The sequence below is a fragment of the Notolepis coatsorum genome (assembly GCF_963971535.1).
Source record: "Notolepis coatsorum genome assembly, chromosome: 8".
NCBI classification, from domain to species: domain Eukaryota; kingdom Metazoa; phylum Chordata; class Actinopteri; order Aulopiformes; family Paralepididae; genus Notolepis; species Notolepis coatsorum.
In genome coordinates, this window is record NC_140172.1 from 152,547,284 (window position 1) to 152,568,092 (window position 20,809).

The 20,809-nt window shown below is 41.6% G+C and overlaps 1 protein-coding gene across 1 annotated transcript; it reads left to right on the forward strand.

The window, feature by feature from the left end:
• Window positions 1-5,437: 5,437 nt before the first annotated feature.
• sc5d (sterol-C5-desaturase) lies at window positions 5,438-20,129 on the forward strand. Its single transcript, XM_084320882.1, has 5 exons — window positions 5,438-5,467; window positions 11,104-11,321; window positions 14,489-14,621; window positions 16,962-17,062; window positions 18,629-20,129. The coding sequence occupies exons 2-5, from the start codon at window positions 11,112-11,114 to the stop codon at window positions 19,079-19,081; spliced, it is 897 nt and encodes a 298-aa protein (XP_084177008.1). The 5' UTR covers window positions 5,438-5,467; window positions 11,104-11,111; the 3' UTR covers window positions 19,082-20,129.
• Window positions 20,130-20,809: the final 680 nt, after the last annotated feature.

Consider the following 20,809-nt stretch of genomic DNA (forward strand, 5'->3'; position numbering starts at 1 on the left):
CCGCTATGCGTCATCAGCGTCTGCTGTCTCTTCTTCTCTGGTGCTTCTTCTTCTTCTTTGACCGATTTTAAAGCAGTTGGCAAACAACCTCTCATGCATTATACTGCCACCACGTGGAGTGTAGTAGACTAAGCACAACAGGAAGCTAAAACAAAAGGCCAGGATAAAGGAGCTACAGTATATCAAATAACAATCTATTCTGTCTACCAATATATTATAAATATTATAATAGGCACTGAAACAAAAAGGCACTAGTGACCCATGAGAAGCTTCCTATATACCTGTATGTCATGTATGTCCCTATGCCATAAATGTCATGATGTCGTTGTGTATGTCATAACACTGAAAATGGGGGACCCTGATGTAAACAAGACAAACGTCTTTCTCTGGTCTGCATCCATTTAACAATTGTGTGTATTGAGCCGTACTGTATTGTACCCATTCTGCAATCTGTTAAATAACGTTTTCATTCATTCATTCATTCATTCATTCATTCATTCATTCATTCATTCATTCATTCATTCATTCATTCATTAAATAAAGTTCTCATTCATTCATTCATTCATTCATTCATTCATTCATAATAAGTATGCATGGGGGGGGGGGGGGGTTAGAGCGGAGAGCTACACTGAATATAATTAAATAAATAAATATAAATAATAAGAAGAAGAATACATACACTTTACAATTTGTTCCTCACATTTGACCCATTCACTCACACATTCACACACCGATGGCAGAGGGGCAACCATGCAAGGTGCCAACCAGCACATCGGGAGCAATTAGGGGTTAAGTGTCTTGCTCAAGGACACTTCGACAAGCTGCCTGGGAGGAGCGGGAATCGAACCGGGAACCTCCAGATTACCAGACGACTGCTCTACCTCCTGAGCCACTGTCACCCCAAAATAATTATTGTAACGTCCTCGGAAACGGATGACTCACAGAGGCTGTTGTGTTATTTCTTACTTATGTCTTTATTCAACACTTAGGCATGGTTCTCTGTACACCAGATGGGGTGCATCACCTCTGCTTGACATTAGTAGACTCATCTCCATAACTTCCCATACACCAAGAGGGCACACCCTCAGGTGTAACGCCCTCTTATACCTTCCCACGGGTCAGCCCCTGCCCCTTCCCCTCTACCAACCCCGGGCTCGCGCGACCAATAGCGTCGCCTGCCAGCCCTAGGTTGGTAGAGTGCAGAGTGACAGCTCGGCTGACCAGTCACCCACATTTTGTGGAGGGCAGGGGTGATGTGGTCAGAGTGGCGGGTGGAGGTTGTGGAGGGCAGGGGTGATGTGGTCAGACTGGTGGGTGGAGGTTGTGGAGGGCAGGGGTGATGTGGTCAGAGCGGCGGGTGGAGGTTGTGGAGGGCAGGGGTGATGTGGTCAGAGCGGCGGGTGGAGGTTGTGGAGGGCAGGGGTGATGTGGTCAGAGCGGCGGGTGGAGGTTGTGGAGGGCAGGGGTGATGTGGTCAGAGCGGTGGGTGGAGGTTGTGGAGGGCAGGGGTGATGTGGTCAGAGCGGTGGGTGGAGGTTGTGGAGGGCAGGGGTGGTCAGAGCGGTGGGTGGAGGTGAGCATGTGGGCAGCAGCGTTTTGGACATATTGGAGTTCATTAAGGATGTTGTTTGATGAGCCATAAAGGTTAAAGCCACAAAAAAAGGTTTTTAAGCCATAAAATTGCTGTTAAGTATAAGTAAGTCATATAAATATATACTGTCATGGATCCATATCACCCAGCCATAGCTAGAATAACAAAGTATTCACTGCCATGATTGTAGGATGTGTACAAATACTTAGTCTGCTCCATTGCCAGACTGAGTAGAATTAGCCTCCACACACACACACACACACACACGCGCACGCACGCACGCACACACACACACACACACACACACACACACACACACACACACACACACACACACACACACACACACATACACACACACAGTCACACACATTATTAGGGTGCATTTGGCTATAAAGATATTCTAGAATTCTAGATTAGATTATATTCAAATGTATTGTCATTATACAGCACAAGTACAGTACAACGGAAATAGGTTTGGCATCCAACCAGAGTGCAAATGTAACAGTAGAAGTGCAATAGTAATATACAATGTACAGGTGATTAAACTGGATATAAAATATATGAATTAGTATTACTGAGTTATAGTGCTAATCAGTATGTACAGAGTTGTAGCATTCATTTTCTACCTGTTGTGGTAGAATAAGAGTCAAATAAGACAAATAAAACAAAGAATTGGCAAAAACACATGACATGAAGATATATGACATATATGTCACTTGTTTGAATTAATTAACACCAGGTAACGTTACTAGTATAAACCTAGAACTATTGGATCAACAGGCACCAAGGAATCTAGGAAGACATTTTTTGTACTTTTTCTTTTAATAAATCTTTATTTCAAATTGTCAACATACACAGACAGTATCAAGAAGACATTAAAAACCATGTGTATACATGAAACATAGAGAAAACTAAGCAAAAAGCAGTAACAAACAGAAAAAGACAACAAAGACCACACCAATTTCATGTAAAATAAATAGAAATAAAGTTAATACAAAAATGTTTTAAACTATTGCATTCCTTCATTGTTTTGATTGCTTTTTTGTTTTGTGAGGTACATACTGTAATCGTTGACACATATTGTTCCATTTCCCCCAAGGCTCAATCCTTGGCCCCCTGCTCTTCATCTGCTACATTCTCCCCCTTGGTCACATCATCTGTAAATACCACCTCAACTTCCACTGTTACGCTGATGACACCCAAATCTACATGAGTACACAATCCCCCCACAGCCCACCCCTCAGTCACATCGAATCCTGCATTATTATATGATCACATCACCCCAGTGGCGTCGCGTGGGTAAAATAACAGGGGAAGCCAAAAAAAAATTATTAAAAAAAAAATTATTAAATATTTTTATTATTATTTATTTTTTTTTTAAAGTCAAGCAGTCACCATGTACACTACAGTATGGCTCGGCGGCCAGTCAAACGTTCTTTTTATTTATTTAACAGATTGCAGAATGGGTACAATACAGTACGGCTCAATACACACAATTGTATAAGGGGATGCAGACCAGAGAAAGACGTTTGTCTTGTTTACATCAGGGTCATTAATACTGCTGGAGCATTGGTTAATTGATGATCACCCCCACCCTCAGATCCCTTCACTGGCTCCCCGTGGAACACAGGGTTGAGTTCAAGGTCTCCCTCCTCACTCACCAGTGCGTACACGGTGGTGCCCCTGCCTATCTCAAGGAACTCCTCACCCCCCAGTCCTCCTCACGCTCCCTCCGCTCCGGCACAGCCTACCTCCTCAAAGCCTCCAGGACTAAGCTGCACAACATGGGCGATCAAGCCTTCTGCTCTGCCGCACCCAGACTTTGGAATGCTCTCCCCATCCACCTGAGAGCACCACAATCCGTCGAGGCTTTTAAAAGGGGCCTAAAAACATTTCTTTTTAACAAGGCTTTTGCCTGAATTTTTGTTTTACTTTTATTTTTACTTCTATTCATTTTATTATTATTTAAATTTTTTACTCTTATGTTCTTCCATTTCATCGGTTGTTAGTCATTTTAATTGTTTTTATTAATTTTAATTGTTAATTGTTAATTATTATTATTATTATTATTATTATTATTATTATTATTATTATTATTATTATTATTATTATTATTATTATTATTATTATTATTACTGAACTCCAAACCTGGATGACTCACAACTTTCTCAAATTAAACAGTGACAAGACGGAACTTCTCATCATTGGCACCAAAACCACCCTCACCAGATCCGGACCCATCACACTCACCAACTCACCATCAATGACTCCACCATCACCCCCTCCCCCCTAGTCCGAAACCTTGGTGTCCTCCTCGACCCCACCCTCTCATTTGACCCCCACGTCCGCTCCATTGTAAAAACATCATACTTTCACCTCCGCAACATTGCTAAAATCCGTCACTGCCTCTCCCCCCCTGCTGCTGAATCCCTCATACACGCCTTCATCTCCTCCCGCCTGGACTATTGCAACTCCCTCCTCACTGGCATCACCTCCCGCTCCCTCCATAAACTGCAAATGGTCCAAAACTCAGCCGCCCGCCTCCTCACTAACACCCGGTCCCGTGAACACATCACTCCTGTCCTCCACTCTCTCCACTGGCTCCCGATCAAACACAGCATAAACTTCAAAACACTACTCCTCACCTTCAAAGCCCTCCACTGCCTAAAATATTCTAGAACGTTGTAATTTTTCTGCCTATTTATGAATCGTTTTCAAATAAACGCTAGATTATCGATAGTATATGTGTACGTATGCACGCTGGTGCCGCGAGCTGAAAATCGATTCTCTTAGTTCCTGCTCGCTCGCACAGTCAAACAGCCATATCACACATAGGGGAAAAGCTTATATCTCCGTGAAAACAGGTCTGATTATCCTAAGACTGGTAAAATAGATTCCTTACCTGAGATCAGATGGTATCCAAAAAGATTATTCCAATTCCTGATCGCCATTCCAAAAATCGATCCTTTTATTGATCCAATGCTACGTACTGTAAAGACATATTACACGCTGTTCTGAGGGTCCACAATGAATCTGATCGGCTCCGGTTACATGCGTGAGAAGTAAAATGTGGATTCCGGAGTTTTTTTTTCTCATCCATTTTCATTGAGTCCATTCCAAAAGGGTGCATTACCATCTGGGAGACGATAGGTGGCGCTTTTTTCACATCTGAGCGCCTGGTGGGGCTGGTTTACCAACGGTAGACTCGGTTGATGAACTATGAATTCAGATCGCTAATAAAAAAAAAATCACGCTAATTGTCGTGATGGGCATTCAGGGGGCGGACTGTTAACACGTGTTATGTCGTCCGTGGCATCCAAAGTGTTATGGGGATGCAGACCAGAGAAAGACTTTCGTCTTGTTTACATCAGGGTCCCCCATTTTCAATTCATCATAATAACAAATATGACATACATGACAAATACAGATAGACAGTACTGTTGCATCTAGACATTTATGAGTATGACATACCAGATCTACAAATATACAGTACTGATTGTGAGTACAAAAGGAGTCTGAAAAGAGAGTATATACATTAGAGGGGGAAGAAACTGTACATTGGAGTAGGTTGGGTAGGTGGGGTGGGTAGGTAAACAAATGACTCACTACTAGTTAGTATACTCACCTCATAGGGAGACTTGACCAGCAGCATCCTCCTCATCACCTAAACACTCACATCACCCACGACCACGCGTAGCACCATGATCAGACCGTCCGTTTGTCCAATCAGAGAAGAGAATAAACGAGGAAACACAATCTCATTGGCTGGCAGCAGCGTGACGCGTGTGGGCGTTGCGTCTAGAGGGCGGCGCGGATTGGCTCGTTTCCTCTCATAATAACACTCTTGTTTATGGGACACGGACAGCTGCGCAGGTACAGTGACATTACTTTACTAATAATAACACAGTGTGACCATATTACTATATACTACAGTTATTATTAGCCTACACATTGTCTAATGAACTGGGGGACCCTGATATAAACAACAAGACAAACATCTTTCTTTCAATGTACAGTTTCTTCGTCACAATGTAGTTTCTTCGTCAAATGTATACTCTCTTTTCCGGACTCTTTGTATCACAAACAGTACTGTATTTGTAAATCTGGTATGTCACAAATGTATAGATGTAGCAGTACTGTCTATCTGTATGTCATGTATGTTATGATGAATTGAAAATGGGGGACCCTGATGTAAACAAGACGAAAGTATTTCTCTGGTCTGCATCCCCTTAACAATTGTATGTATTGAGCTGTACTGTACTGTACCCATTCTGCAATCTGTTAATAAAGTTTTCATTCATTCATTCATTCATTCATTCATTCATTCACTCTGGTCTGCATTGATTGATTGATTGAAAACTTTATTAACAGATTGCAGAATGGGTACAGTACAGTACAGCTCAATACATCCCCTTAACAATTGTGTGTATTGAGCCGTACTGTATTGTACCCATTCTGCAATCTGTTAAATAAAGTTTTCATTCATTCATTCATTCATTCATTCATTCATTCATTCATTCATTCATTCATTCATTCAACTGCAATATTCATGTAGCATTAGATACTGTAGATATTAGTATTCGTTTTAAATATATGCTTACACCTTACAGGCATTAGAGATGCAGACGTGTTGTTCATCATACAGCGCAAAGTTTTAGACACGGTCTGTCACTTCTAATGCGCTATTAAAACTGGTAAATATTCATAATCAGGATGATAGTCAACACAACACCACCGATTTCTCTCATGATATTTGGCTCATTGTGGTGCACATTTGATCAGTTCAGTAAGATGTGATCCCTTGCCGAATGTCTGTGAAGTTGTCTTTGGCTACCGGTGTGTGTCTTAATAAAACATGTTCAGGTCATTTCGAGCAATCATTAACTAGCTTGCTGCTATAGGCGTATTACTGCGATTAACAACGCTGGTCTCTTGAATGATATTTAGTTGTCTTTAACTATCTAAACGAGTCATCATACAAACTGTTATGCAAATCAGATAACCCCGCTGGCTCCTTCCACATACCTATATCATTATTATTATTCCATCAGTTAATTCTATCATTCCCACTATAGGAACAGACACGGTTTATTAATCGACCTTAATCATATAACATTCCTCAAGCAAGGGGATCAATATCATATCTTTATCATAAAGTTAAGTCGGATGAATTGGGGGAAAGAAACACACACTAAAGATGGCAGCAGATACTTGATTGATTGATTGATTGAAAATGTTATTAACAGATTGCAGAATGGATACAATACAGTACAGCTCAATACACACAATTGTTAAGGAGGGGATGCAGACCAGAGAAAGACTTTCGTCTTGTTTACATCAGGGTCCCCAATTTTAAATTCATCAGGAGTCCTGATTCAGCACATATATGACATACATGACATTAGGGATGGGAATTGATAGGATTTTATTGATACGATTCCATTATCGATTCTGCTTATCGATTCGATTCTTTATCGATTCCCTTATTGATACCTGATCAATTTATAATTTAAATAAATAAATTGAAAATGCAACAGAACTACATTTAGTCATTTAGCTGACGCTTTTATCCAAAGCGACTTACAAGTTCTGTACGACAAGCCATCAGGAAGGGCACAACTCTATCAGCTGAGCAACAATGTTCATCAAAGTGTTGAGTGCTAAAGTGTAGGTTAGTTTATTAGGACAAGTGCATGACAGTACGGTTAGTTAGGGTTAGATATATTTTTTTTTATTCAGATAATGGTTGAAGAAGTGCGTCTTTAGTCGACGGCGAAAGATTGGATGGGTTTCGGCTGTCCTAACTGGGGTGGGTAGTTCATTCCACCATTGTGGGGCAAGGACTGAGAATAGGCGACTTCTCTTTGATGACCCTCCCGGAGCTCGGATAGGAGTAGGTCTGAGGCGGCCAGAAGATGCAGAGCGTAGGGGTCTAAGCTGGTTAGAATAACATGCAACTTGACATTTCTGATTGTCATTTATTGTTGAGCCCCCATGTCAGAAAAATACAAAAACTGTAAAAAATAAAACATTAACTATAGCCTACACTTAAATAAAATAATGTATTTGAGATTCTCTTAAAATGTATTTATTTTTTTATTCTTAAACTAATTTAATCTATTGAATAACAGGTTGTTATTCCTCTGACTTCTGTCTCTCACTCACACTCTCTCTCTCTCACACACACACACACACACACACACACACACGCACACACACACACAGAGAGAGAGCTCCCCGGGCCCCTGTCCTATAAGCTATTGGCTTGTGTTGCTACACGGACACATTTGTATGTTGCACCACTGTACTTCCTGGCTTACAGTCTTGTAAACAAACATTCCGTCTCTCATTATATGTGAACTAAAGAGTACAAGGTTTACACAACAGCCCCCACCTGCTGTTTTATTGTATTTGTACCTGTACTATCCGCTGTCAGCTGTTTATCTCTCTTTGTGAGCTTGATTAAATAGCGTTAGCTCACGTTAGCTCCGCGGCTAATTTTAGCTCAGCCTGATCTAAATCAATGACTAGGTTCTAAAGCATTCAAGTAGTTTTCACTGCACATAGAAGTAGCCAAACAGCAGGAGCATTTCGGGAGCATATTACCAAAACCCAGGCAATTTCGAGCCATTAAGGAATCAAATAGAGTCTGCTATGGCTACATGCTAACGGCTAACATTATTGCGCAACTGTAGGCAGCGATAAGGGAATCGAAAGTCACGGGAGCCACACGGTTCCAGGCATCGGCCAATTAGGAACCGGTTCCCGTTGGGAACCGGTTTTCGATTCCCATCCCTACATGACATACAGATAGACAGTACATCTATACATTTATGCAGGGGTGCAGTCGTAATATGGGCGGAGGCCAAACGGTATCCTATTATTATGCAAAGTCTAGGCACTTATCACCTAGACTTTGCATAATAATAGGATGCGCGCACTTCGAAGCCCAAACGCCGTTTGACCACGGTTGCCCAGCACTGCACCACTGCATTTATGACATACCAGGCGGGGTGGGTGGGGGGGTAACTGTACATTGGATCATCGACGAAACCTTACTTGGTCCCAAGAAGAGGGTCTCGCGTATTAGGGTCTCGCAGAACTACAGTTCAGCACTCACTGGCATTTAACTACATCTCATACAACAGGTGGGGGACAACCAGATGTATGTTGATCTTAGAGCTGTAGCATGTAGCAGTGCACCAGGCTGAGGAATAGCTTCTTCCCGGATGCTGTGAGACGACTGAACAGTTCATCGCAGCTCATCACTGCCATGCCTCTGCACACGGCACCGTAGCACTTTATGGCACCTATTCTCTCTTTTATTAATTAATCAGTGAGTCAAATTAGTTTTATTGAACTAAATCAGTTTTGATTGAATTAGACTAGGTTTTTACTGAATGGGTTCGTTTTCTATTGAATCGATTCGTTTTTATTGAATGATTTGTTTTTATTGGATTTTTCTATTGAATCAGTTTGTATGTGTATCATGAGGATCAGTATTCATTTTAGTATTTATTCTAGTTATTTAGTATTTAATGGCTATAATAACCGAGACCTTATGTATTTTGTGCTTCCATGTCACAATAAACACGACTTTGACTTTGACCGTATGGCATGTGGAACTCTGGACTTTGAAGTGTAGCCATACCTCTCTCCACTCTACATGTACCAAGTTGTGACTACAGGGTATCTTGTGTATATACTGCACCTTGTGTATACTGTTTACTTTTACTCTTACAGTACTCATAGTATATATTCAGATTAAAATAGCCTATATTTATTGTAAGATATAATATATAACCGATAGTGCAGACAGACCCTCATCTGCACCTTTGTTTCCACTGTTTACTTGATCTCATATTTTATATTCAGATCTAATGTAACTTATTGCCTATATTTATGTCTTCCTACTATTACCCTGCCCCTATACCTGTAACCCCCCCCCCCCCCCCCTGTAACCCCCCCCCCCCCCCATGCTGCTATGACGCTCGAATTTCAATAAAGGAATATCTTATCTTATCTTACATGACACTACATTAGCGCTGGAGAGAGGTCCAGCTGTGGACCATGTTAACATTCTGCTCTAGGGGGGCTGAACGCTCTGGCTTGTTTGTATTTGTTTAAACCAATCACAAACTTCCTGGGCGGAGCTAAGCCCAGGATGCAGCGGCGGTGCCCTATAGTGTCACAGATAGCGGAAGGGGAGGAGAATTCTGACTGAAATAGCCGACCAATGGCAGCTTATACCCACAGTCTATATCCTGTGATTCAGACTACTTTATCATCAATGTACACAATGTAAATTAAATTCATCTTTATGAATTCATCTTTATTGCACAGTCCCCCACACATTCCAATGTACATTCCAATGTACAGTGTAAAATGTGTGTGTGTCCCCTACCCCCCCCCCCCCCCCCCCCCCCCCCCACCTCCAATGTACAGCCCTCACCCAACCCACCCAACCCCACCCCACCCATCCAACCTCCTCCAATGTACAGTTTCTACGCCAAATGTATATACACTCCTTTTCTGGACACTTTTGTATCACAAACAGTACTGTATTTGCAAATCTGATATGTCATAAATGTATAGATGTAGCAGTACTGTCTATCTGTATGTCATGTATGTCATATATGTTATGATGAATTGAAAATGGGGGACCCTGATGTAAACAAGACGAAAGTCTTTCTCTGGTCTGCATCCCCTTAACAATTGTATGTATTGAGCTGTACTGTACTGTACCCATTCTGCAATCTGTTAATAAACTTTTCAATCAATCAATTCAATCAATCAGAGAGCACAGGGCACAGGCCCCAATAATACCATTTTCCAGCTCATAATCGTGTCAGTGCCGGGGATCGAACCAGCACATTTTCAGTTACCGGTCAGCTCTCTGTACCAGTTGGCTGCTCTGCCTGCCCATCCTGGGTTTAGGAATTGGCCATGTCTGATCCAAACCCATTCACCTGGTGGGAATATACCTCACTCACAACCTGTAGGAGCGTGACACAGAACAACCTTGTTTACATCAGCCATTTGGGTGTTTATAAAATGTGGTGTTGTCTCGCCATCTGGTGGAATTGCAACGGAATTGCACTTGACAGAAGAGGCTAAATGGAAAGCACTGAAATTAAGATCATAGCAGCATGGGGGAGAGGGGAGGTACAGGTATGGGCAGGGTAATAGTAGAAAGACATAGGCAATCAAATGTGATCTGAATATAAATATATGAGGAAAAATAAACCATGTAAACAATTAAATTATCTCTGAATATAGAGATATGAGAAAAAAGAAACAGTGTAAACTCTGACATAACTCTGAATTATCGACACACTATAGAGACACGGAATAATGGAGAAGGTAGTGCGTGACACACAGGGTAGAAAAGCTATTCATTTCCTCAATGCTTTGACAATAGCTTCTCATTAATGGTGTGTGTTTCTCTCACCTGTCCCCCCCCAAATAACTCTTAAGTAATAAGTCTGTCTCCGTCCTGTATTTCGCAGATTCAACCATGGATCTTGTGCTGAATGTGGCGGACCACTACGTCCTGACGCCGTACGTCTACCCGGCGTCGTGGGCCGAGGGCGGCGCGCTGCGTCAGATCCTCAGTCTGCTGGTGGTGACCAACCTGGGAGCCGCCGTCCTCTACCTGGGCCTGGGCGTCATCAGCTACTTCCTCGTCTTCGACCACAAGCTCATGAAACACCCACAGTTTCTAGAGGTATGTTAAGTTGTTCAGTTAAGCCTAGACAACAGTGCTAACTAGGGGTGGGAATCGCCAGAGACCTCACGATACGATACTATCGCGATACTTGCGTCACGATACGATAGTATCGCGATACTAAATACGTACGCTGAGTATTGTGATTTTTTCTTTTTTCTTTTTCTTCTTTTTTTTTTGGATCAAATTTAATTTATTACCTTTTTTCAACTGCAAAGTAAAACTTTGTCAACATGTTTTATCTAATAAAATAAAGTTCAGTCTGTTCATCTCACTTCAATCATTTTTATTGCAGAACATGGTATTTTCTCAAGCAGACAGATGTAAACACTGTAATCTGTGTTGCATGTACCTGACAAACTGAACTGTTTGTATTACAGTCATATTCCAACTTAACTGAATGCACATGTGTGTGTGTGTGTGGACTACTGTACTATTACAGGTATTGAAATGAACAATGCAACTTCCTTATACAAAAACACTTTTTTTATTATTATTTTTTATGAATAATTAAATATCGATACTTGGCGTCCCTGTATCGATACAGTATTGCCACGCAAAGTATCGCGATACTACTACGTATTGATTCCCCCCCCCACCCCTAGTGCTAACCACCGTGCCACCCAATGTGGTTACACTGGTTAATTATTATTATATTATTTATACTGTAATATTTCTCATATTTCTTTCCACTATTACCCGGCCCATACCTGTACCTCCCCTCTCCCCTCCCCCATGCTGCTATGATGCCCAGATCAATTAAGGAGTATCTTATCTTAAGTTAAGTCTAGAGAACGGTGCTAACCACTGCCCCGCCGTACCGCCAAATGTGGTCTGTTTGTTCCAGTTCTTCTAAATGAAGAGTGGGAAAGTCCTCTCCTCCTACATTACCTGGCAGCAAGATAGCAATAGATCTAGGGGCGACAGCGACTCAAGAGCAGTGATGCCAGTAACTAGTTACTAAGTAACTAGTTATTCTAATCTGATTACTTTTTTCAGTAAATAGTAATCTAACTTGTTACTTTTTACAAGCCAGTAATCTGATTACAGTTACTTTTCCAAGTGGCTGTGCGTTACTATTTAGTTACTATCTCATAATGCTGATGATAAGAGAGCCAGCTACAGTCAGCTAGACCGGAGACGGGGCGCACGCACGCACACACACAGCCACACACACATGTTTACGTTTATAGCTGATTTTAGAATAGCTTCAGCATGAAGTTAAATCAACTATCCAGTTCGTTTTATAGGCTACTTGAGAGAAAGTGAGAGAGAGAGATTCATGTTACGCACGACTTGCAGAGTACGCACTGAGTCCGTTGTCTCAGAATGGATTTGGTAGAGAGAGAGAGAGAGATAGAGAGAGAGACTGGATAACTTTATCACTTACCTAATGAGACGGGTGATGTTGCTTCGCAGAAGCAAAAAAGACGACGACTTCGTAACCTAGTTACGATAATCAAGTAATCAGTAAAGTAACTAGATTACTTTTTAAAGGAGTAATCAGTAATCAGATTATTTTTACAAGTATTCTGTGGCATCACTGCTCAAGAGGTAGAGCGGTCGTCTGGTAATCAGAAGGTTCCCTGTTCGATTCTGGCTCCTCCCGGGCAGTGTGTCTTTGAGCACCTTGCCACTGTCGGTGTGTGAATGTGTGAGTGAATGGATGAATGTGGATAAAAGCGCTATATAAATGCACTCCATTTACCATCTATTTTGGGGATTTAGTTCCCCTTGAAGCATACGCCAGCCATTGGATTGGATTCCGCAAAGGGCTGCAAGCCCAGTTTAACATTGTTGGTAGTAAGCTATTAACACTTTCAGTGCCAGGGACGTCATAACTCGTTTTATCAGCCCAATGCCTGAATGCCCACGACGTTTATTAGCGTTTAATTTTTTTATTAGCGATCTGAATTCATATTTCATGTGGAAAAAACCGCCCCCTATCGTCTCCCAGATGGTAATGCACCCTTTTGGAATGGACTCAATGAAAATGGATGAGAAAAGAAAAATCCGGAATCCACATTTTACTTCTCGGGCATGTAACCCGAGCCGATCGGATTCATTGTGGACCCTCAAAACAGCGTGGAATACATATGTCCAGTATGTAGCGTTGGATCAATAAAAGCGATCGATATTTGGAATGGCGATCAGGAATTGGAATAATCTTTTTGGATAACATCTGATCTCAGGTAAGGAATCTATTTTACCAGTCTTAGGATAATCAGACCTGTTTTCACGGAGATATAAGCTTTTTCCCTATGTGTGTGTGTGGCTGTGTGGCTGTGAGAGCGATCAGGAAATAAGAGAATCGATTTTTCAGATTACCTATATAGCGTGCATACGTACATATACTATCGATAATCTAGCGTTTATTTGAAAACTATTCATAAATAGGCCAAAAAATTACAACGTTTTTGTGTATTCTAGAATATTCTAGTAAAGGGCGATTATCACGGAATCTTTATATTTTCCTTAAACGAGGGCTTTTCAAAATGCTATAAAACTAAAATGAACCGTTAATCCGTTTCGACAATGTTGACTGCAAACAAGTCATTGATAAGCGACGGGCAGATTAGACACATAGCCATCATTTAAAACATAGATTAGGCGTTTTAACGCTATCATTGAAGTGGGTGGTGGCACTCAAGCACTAAATCATGCGCCCCCTGCTGGCACTGAAAGTGTTAATATTTTTAAATTATTTTTTTTATTTAACCTTTATTTTACCTAACATTTTACTTGAGATCAAAGTTCTCTTTTTCGAGCAAGATGGCCAAAATGGCAGCAAAACAAAAACAAACATACAAAACACAGACAGAGACATAAAAAGGCAAAGTGGGGCAAGGGGATACATTTGAGCTGCAGCTAACAAGATTGAATGGGATTGAGGGGAGATTGGAGGGTAGGGTAAAAAGGCAGAAAGAGGATGGAAGGTGAGGCTCCGCAGGAGGTCGCTGGGGGCAGAGAAGGTCAAGTTAAAAAATCTAAAATATAACACCATTTTGCAGTGATGCATCGACATTCTCCCATCTCATTCTTTAAAATGCCCCTAATCTGAATAAAAAAATCAGATATGGTAGTGAGGGCCTGCAGTTTCAATGTTTTTTTTATATATATATATATATATATATATATATTGATCCCTGCTCTTTGATGTGCTTCAGAACCAGGTGAGGAGGGAGATTCAATATGCCATGACCTCTCTGCCCTGGATCAGTCTCCCCACTGTTGCCTTGTTCTTCGCTGAGGTCAGAGGTTACAGCAAGCTCTACGACAACGTCAGTGAATCTCCCATGGGTAAGTTAACCCTAACCCTAACTTAACTGTTGAACCTAACCTAACTGTTGAACCAAAACAAATTGGACAATTGGCTGCTCAGCTGTCCCACGGCCAGTACCGAATTCGGTACTTTTAAAGGTACTTACCGAAACACGTCGGTTATACCGAGTATCGATTCACGTGAGATACCGTACTTACCGGAAACACTTTATTTATATATATTTTTTTTCTTTTTTCTTTTCATGTCAATGTCCACACGCACAATATACGCTTACCTAGGATTTGACTTGATTCAACAACAAAGCAGTCGGGGCAATGGCAAGCCGAAAACGGTCGAAAGTGTGGTTATTTTTTTTTACAAGTTCAAGTTTCAAGTTTCTTTAATAGTTGTCATACAGAAGTACAGAATACTTTTATACAAAATGCTTCTTACTGTTACGCTCCAGAGACTGTGCTAGACAAGATAGTATGAAATAAAATAGTATAGCATGTAAAATAGAAGTAAAAAAAAAGGTCACAGTGTTCAGTATAGACGTATGTACAATGTTCGATGCAGAATAGAAGTAACTGAGTTACCATACAATATACAATATACTATGCAATGTACTAATATACAATACTATATAGTGCAGAGCAGAAATGGGATGAGGTACAATTTAGGTACAATTTACAGTAAGGTGTACGAGTTGTAGTGCAAATCCTTTACCAATAAATATAAAGTGTAAAGTGTGTTTAGGTGATCTAAAGTGTGGAGAGTGGGTGCTGCAGTGTGTTGTTTGTTTAAGTGAGTGTGTGGGTGTGTGTGCTGTGTGCATTTGATGGTTGTTGCATAGTGTTTATTGTTCGTTGAGCAGCCTGATGGCCTGGGGATAGAAGCTTCTTCTGAGTCTTTCTGTGCTCGCCTTAAGACTCCGGTATCGCTTGCCTGACCGCAGCAGTTCAAAGAGGCAGTTGTTCGGGTGGCTGGAGTCCTTGATGATTCTCTTAGCCTTACCCCTGCACCGCTTGTTGTAAATGTTCTGGAGGGTGGTAGGTAGATAAAATTACAGAATTACCGATTAAAGTACCGATTGGGTACCGGTATCGATTCACAGGTACCGGTACCGGTACCGTATCGGTCAAATGTGAACGGTACCCATCCCTAGTTATTCCCTCATTATTTCATTTACAAGGAGCAGATAAAAGGTCTAGAGTTAACTTCTAGTGTGGTATTTGCATTTGTTATCTGTTACTGTGAACTCTGAGGTCCAAAGAGCTATTAAAGAGCAAATTAAAGTTGAACGTTTAATTTGTATTGTTCATTTGCACATGCGGGTCAGTTCAGGGGCATGACCAGTTCACACTGGAATCTGATATTGGCCACATTTGAAAAATAAAGTGCAAAATAAATCATCAATCACCATGCAGATTGATTGATTGAATGAAAGTTTTATTAACAGATTGCAGAATGGGTACAATACAGTACGGCTCAATACACACAATTGTTAAGGGGATGCAGACCAGAGAAAGACTTTCGTCTTGTTTACATCAGGGTCCCCCATTTTAAATTCATAATGAATTGTAAGTAAGGGTGCAACTTGCTCCGTGCAATCCATTCTTTGTGGATCTATTAGTGTTCAATTCAGATTTATTGCTCAGATCTGATTTCTTTGTTTGGCTGTTCACTTTATTTTTCAAATGTGGCCAATATCAGATTCCAGTGTGAACTGGTCACGCCCCTGAACTGACCCGCATGTGCAAATGAACAATACAAATTGTGACAAATGTCAATCTAGAGTGACGTAAAAGTCGCACGAAAGTCGCATGACTGTTCAGACTGAGGTCGCATTGCAAAATAATCTGTATCTGTATCTGATTTAGGACCACATGTGAAAGTGGCCCAAATCAGAATTGAAAAGGGAATCAGATTCCATGTGATTTGTGCTGTTCACGCTGAGATCTGAGTCACATGAGCAAAGAAATCAGATATAAGGGCCACTTTCGTCTGCAGTGTGAACGTAGCCTGTAATGAATGTCTGTAGCGTGGTTAGCACAGAGGCGACACTCCTGAATTCAGCATTCAGTTCAGAATTCAGTTAATGCTAGTTCAGTGAGTATATCACAAGTCTGCTCACTCGATAAACGGCACTCGATAACTCGATGAACGGCAGCGAGACCTGACCCCCTTCTACACGTGCAGCCATTCAGTGGTTTCTGCCTTCGTTTTTTAAACCTTTATCTAAACTCGAAAGGCAACTGAGGTTTTCCCTCATTTACAGTCACGTCGAGTGTACATACAGAATTAAGGACGAAAAAAAAAACGGCATATAAAATCAAGTTACCATGGTAACCACTCACTGTTTTGAACATCTTCTGTAGGCTGGTCTGGGGTGTTTATCGGCATGGTGTCCTTCCTGTTGTTCACCGACATGTGTATCTACTGGATCCATCGCTTCCTGCACCATAAGCTGATCTACAAGGTAAGTGGATGCTCTATTAAAAGAACACAGCAACATTTTGGGAAATTAGAAATTAGTCTTCTCCAGAGAGAGACAAGAAGATGGATACCAGTTTCCTCTCCTATCTGGCTGCACGTTAGCCTAGCTTAGCACAATGAATGGAAGTGGACAGGGCCGGTTAGCCTAGGCATTGTCCAACTAACGCCTCTCCTGAAGGCTAACCGGCCATGTCCATCTTAAAATATCAACCTGTAACGTTGCTGATTTTGAGTGATTGTCTATAAAAGGAAAGGATGCTCATATGAGTTGTATAAGTTAGTGACTAACTAATTAAATAACTAAGCTGACAACAAGACCATTGTTCAGTTCAGACCATTGTTATGATCAAGTTGGTAAATTATCTTAAAAGTTTGACCTTTTACCACGGAATTGGTAGAGTGAGGTGGCGTTCGAACGGCGGCAAATAGATGTTTGAACGGTATATTATATGTTTGGCGAAAAATGCAGCCGCGAGCCGGTAGACGCTCGCGAAGTGCATTGACGTGGGACGTACAGTATACGTCCCGGTGCACGTTATGAGGATTGAGTAACAAAACACATACAACAGAAAGTTAACATTCCATGGACCTTTTTCCTGTGAAGAACCCAGATAGGGTTATTTGGTGTCATTTCATGTCTGGCTGAGAGAGACTGTTTAAGAGGCAAGTGACAGCCCAGCACAACACACCCCAACATTTATCTGTTCGCAGGTGTCCCCTTCAGGACACATGTTGTCGCTTATTTGGTAGTGAGGAAGTTGGCAACCCTACTTGATATTCTCCTTGATTAGTTCATTTTGAAAACGGAAGCTCAGAGAAGTTAGAAGTGTGGGTGTCTGGTATAAAACACTTGAAGATATCTGCAACAGCAGGCAAGTCACTCACACTTAAATAATGCAGGGATTCTCTACTACTGCTGTTAAACCCTGTGTATTACTGCATGTTAAACACTCTGTACTACTGCATGTTAAACCCTGTGTATTTGCTGCCGTTTACTTTCAGTCCTTTCTTTCATCAGAACCGGTTATAGCCTGAAATATTGTTTACAGACAAAGGGTCTATATTAGGGATGTTCGATATTGTCTTTTTTACCGATATCCGATATACTGTACCGATATTGTCCAACTCTTAATTTCCGATACCGATATCAACCGATACCGATATATGCAGGGTTTCCCTCCCAAAAAAACGGAATAAATTCAGGTAATTAACATTACATATCTCTTGTCGTGGAATTAACACTACATTATGCATACTTTTGACAATAAATAAAATAAGAATTTGTTCTTACTTGCTTGCCTGGGTAAATAACGGTTAAATAAATGTAAAAAAAAAAAAAAAAAAATTGATTAAATGTAAAAAAAAATTAAGTTAATTTTTTTTTGAAAACCGATACAGATAATTTCCGATATTACATTTTAAGGCCAATATCGGCCAATAATATTGGTAGGCCGATAATATCGGACATCCCTAGTCTATATATATATAGATACATACATTATTATGATATTGTTGACTGACAGCTGTGCCTATCCCTGTGCCCCGCCAGCACTTCCACAAGCCGCACCACATCTGGAAGATCCCCAGCCCGTTCGCCAGCCACGCCTTCCACCCCGTGGACGGCTTCCTGCAGGGCCTCCCGTACCACATCTACCCCTTCTTCTTCCCGCTGCACAAGGTGCTCTACCTGGCCCTCTACGTGTTCGTGAACATCTGGACCATCTCCATCCACGACGGAGACTACCGCGTCCCCGGCCTGCTGATCCCCATGATCAACGGCTCGGCGCACCACACCGACCACCACCTGTTCTTCGACTACAACTACGGGCAGTACTTCACCCTCTGGGACCGGCTGGGAGGCTCCTACCGCCACCCCTCGGCCCTGATGGGGAAGGGGCCCCACGACCTGATCAGGAAGCTGGAGGCAGAGGGGAAGCTGAGCGCCGGCGGGCAGACGGACGGTCGGGCTAACGGGGGAGCCACGAGGAGTAAAGAGGAGTAGCGGAAGGGTCGAAGGGTTCGTGAAGGTGGAATGGTGGTGAGACAAAGCTAGGCGTCGTCGGGTTTCGTCGTTAAATCTCACCCTGTCTTTGTAAAGAACTGAATCGGACTGCTGTTCTTTGGACCCCGGTTTAATTTCATCCTGGAGGAGTGTGTGACAACAATAGGTGTTTTCGGACCAAACTGTCCTGGGGACTCCCTGCGAGGAACTACCCAACGGGACCTTTTTTCTGTTTGCACTGACGCAGCCAATAGGAACGCTGAAGTGATGCTAGCCGACCGTGCTTCTGCCTTCCTCCCCGGAGAAGGACAGTGGCCGGGTGTGTAGTGAGAAAAATCTTTTCTGTGCATAAATCACACTAGATTGAGCATGTCCTGGTTTAGCGAACTTTAAATACTTAACCTACAAATACGAGGCTGTTCTGACACAATATTGATCTAACTAATAGATTCGGTGGGATTATTATTATTATTATTTTTTAAATCCAGGTATTTAAACAGGAGGTTGACCCTGTCTCTCCAGCCCCATGCACTGCACTGCGCCCAGTAGAGCACAGCTGAGCACACTTACGCCTGGCACCAATAAACCTGATGTCTGGACCAATCACCATATACACTTGCATCACTCATGGTGCCTCTGTGCTGGGAGCCGTGAGCTAAAAATCCCCTCAAAACAGGTTTCAGGAACTATGATTGTCCACAGTTCCTGCAGTGTGAACACAACAAAAAGGGGGTATTTCCACCAACAGATCCTGAACTATGAAAAAGTCCCTCGGTTCCGAAAACGCCTAACAATCTGTACCCATACTAAAATCGTACCATTTTTTTAAACTAACTCAAGTTCCTATACTACTTGCCAAACCTAAATGTGTAGCAGAATAGCCATTCATGAAGGTTAGCAAGCCTAATATATATCTCCCCTTTAGTTGAGCGGTAGATGTTTCACACCCCACGCGGGAAACCGCGGGTTCGAGTCCAGGCATATTTCACATGGTCATGAGATTTTAATTGCTTATTGCTAAAGGATGACGTGCATAAAGATATATATATATATATATATATATATATATATATATATATATATATATATATATATATATATATATATATATATATATATATACCGCCTCCTGGTATGACATCAAGTCCTCCCAGACCATCCCACAATGCAGTGCTCAGCGTAGCGTTTGTGTGAGGGTTTGGAACTCGTGAAAGTGATTGGATGCACGCTTTGCACCATGGGAAATACAAGAGGCCTTGCAAGGAATGTTGCTGTAGTTCTCTTTCTTATATGGCTGCCTGTAACCATTGGTAACCACTTTCGAATGCATAAAGTAATTACTGTGCAGAGGTGGAGTTGGTAAAACACTGGAGAAGCAGGATTTTGCTGTTATTATACTGTGACCTTTTTACAAGATACAGTAATAATAAGACACCAACTTATTCAAATTTTGTTGATATATTTCTCATATATCAACACATATCAACTGTTGTTCTACACATACAGTACAGTAGCAAACATTGTTTCTTCAAACGAGGACATTCTAAACATTCCATGAAAGGCCTCTTATTACCATCACTGTTGTGTACAATTGTATCAAGATGAATAATTTCCTTCCTTACAATTAGGGATGAATCCAATCAGGGTTTCCGTTAGAAAAAATTGTTGCCGGTCTCCGTGACCTGCAAGATTTCAATCTACCGGACAAATGAGATTAATTCCGGTCAT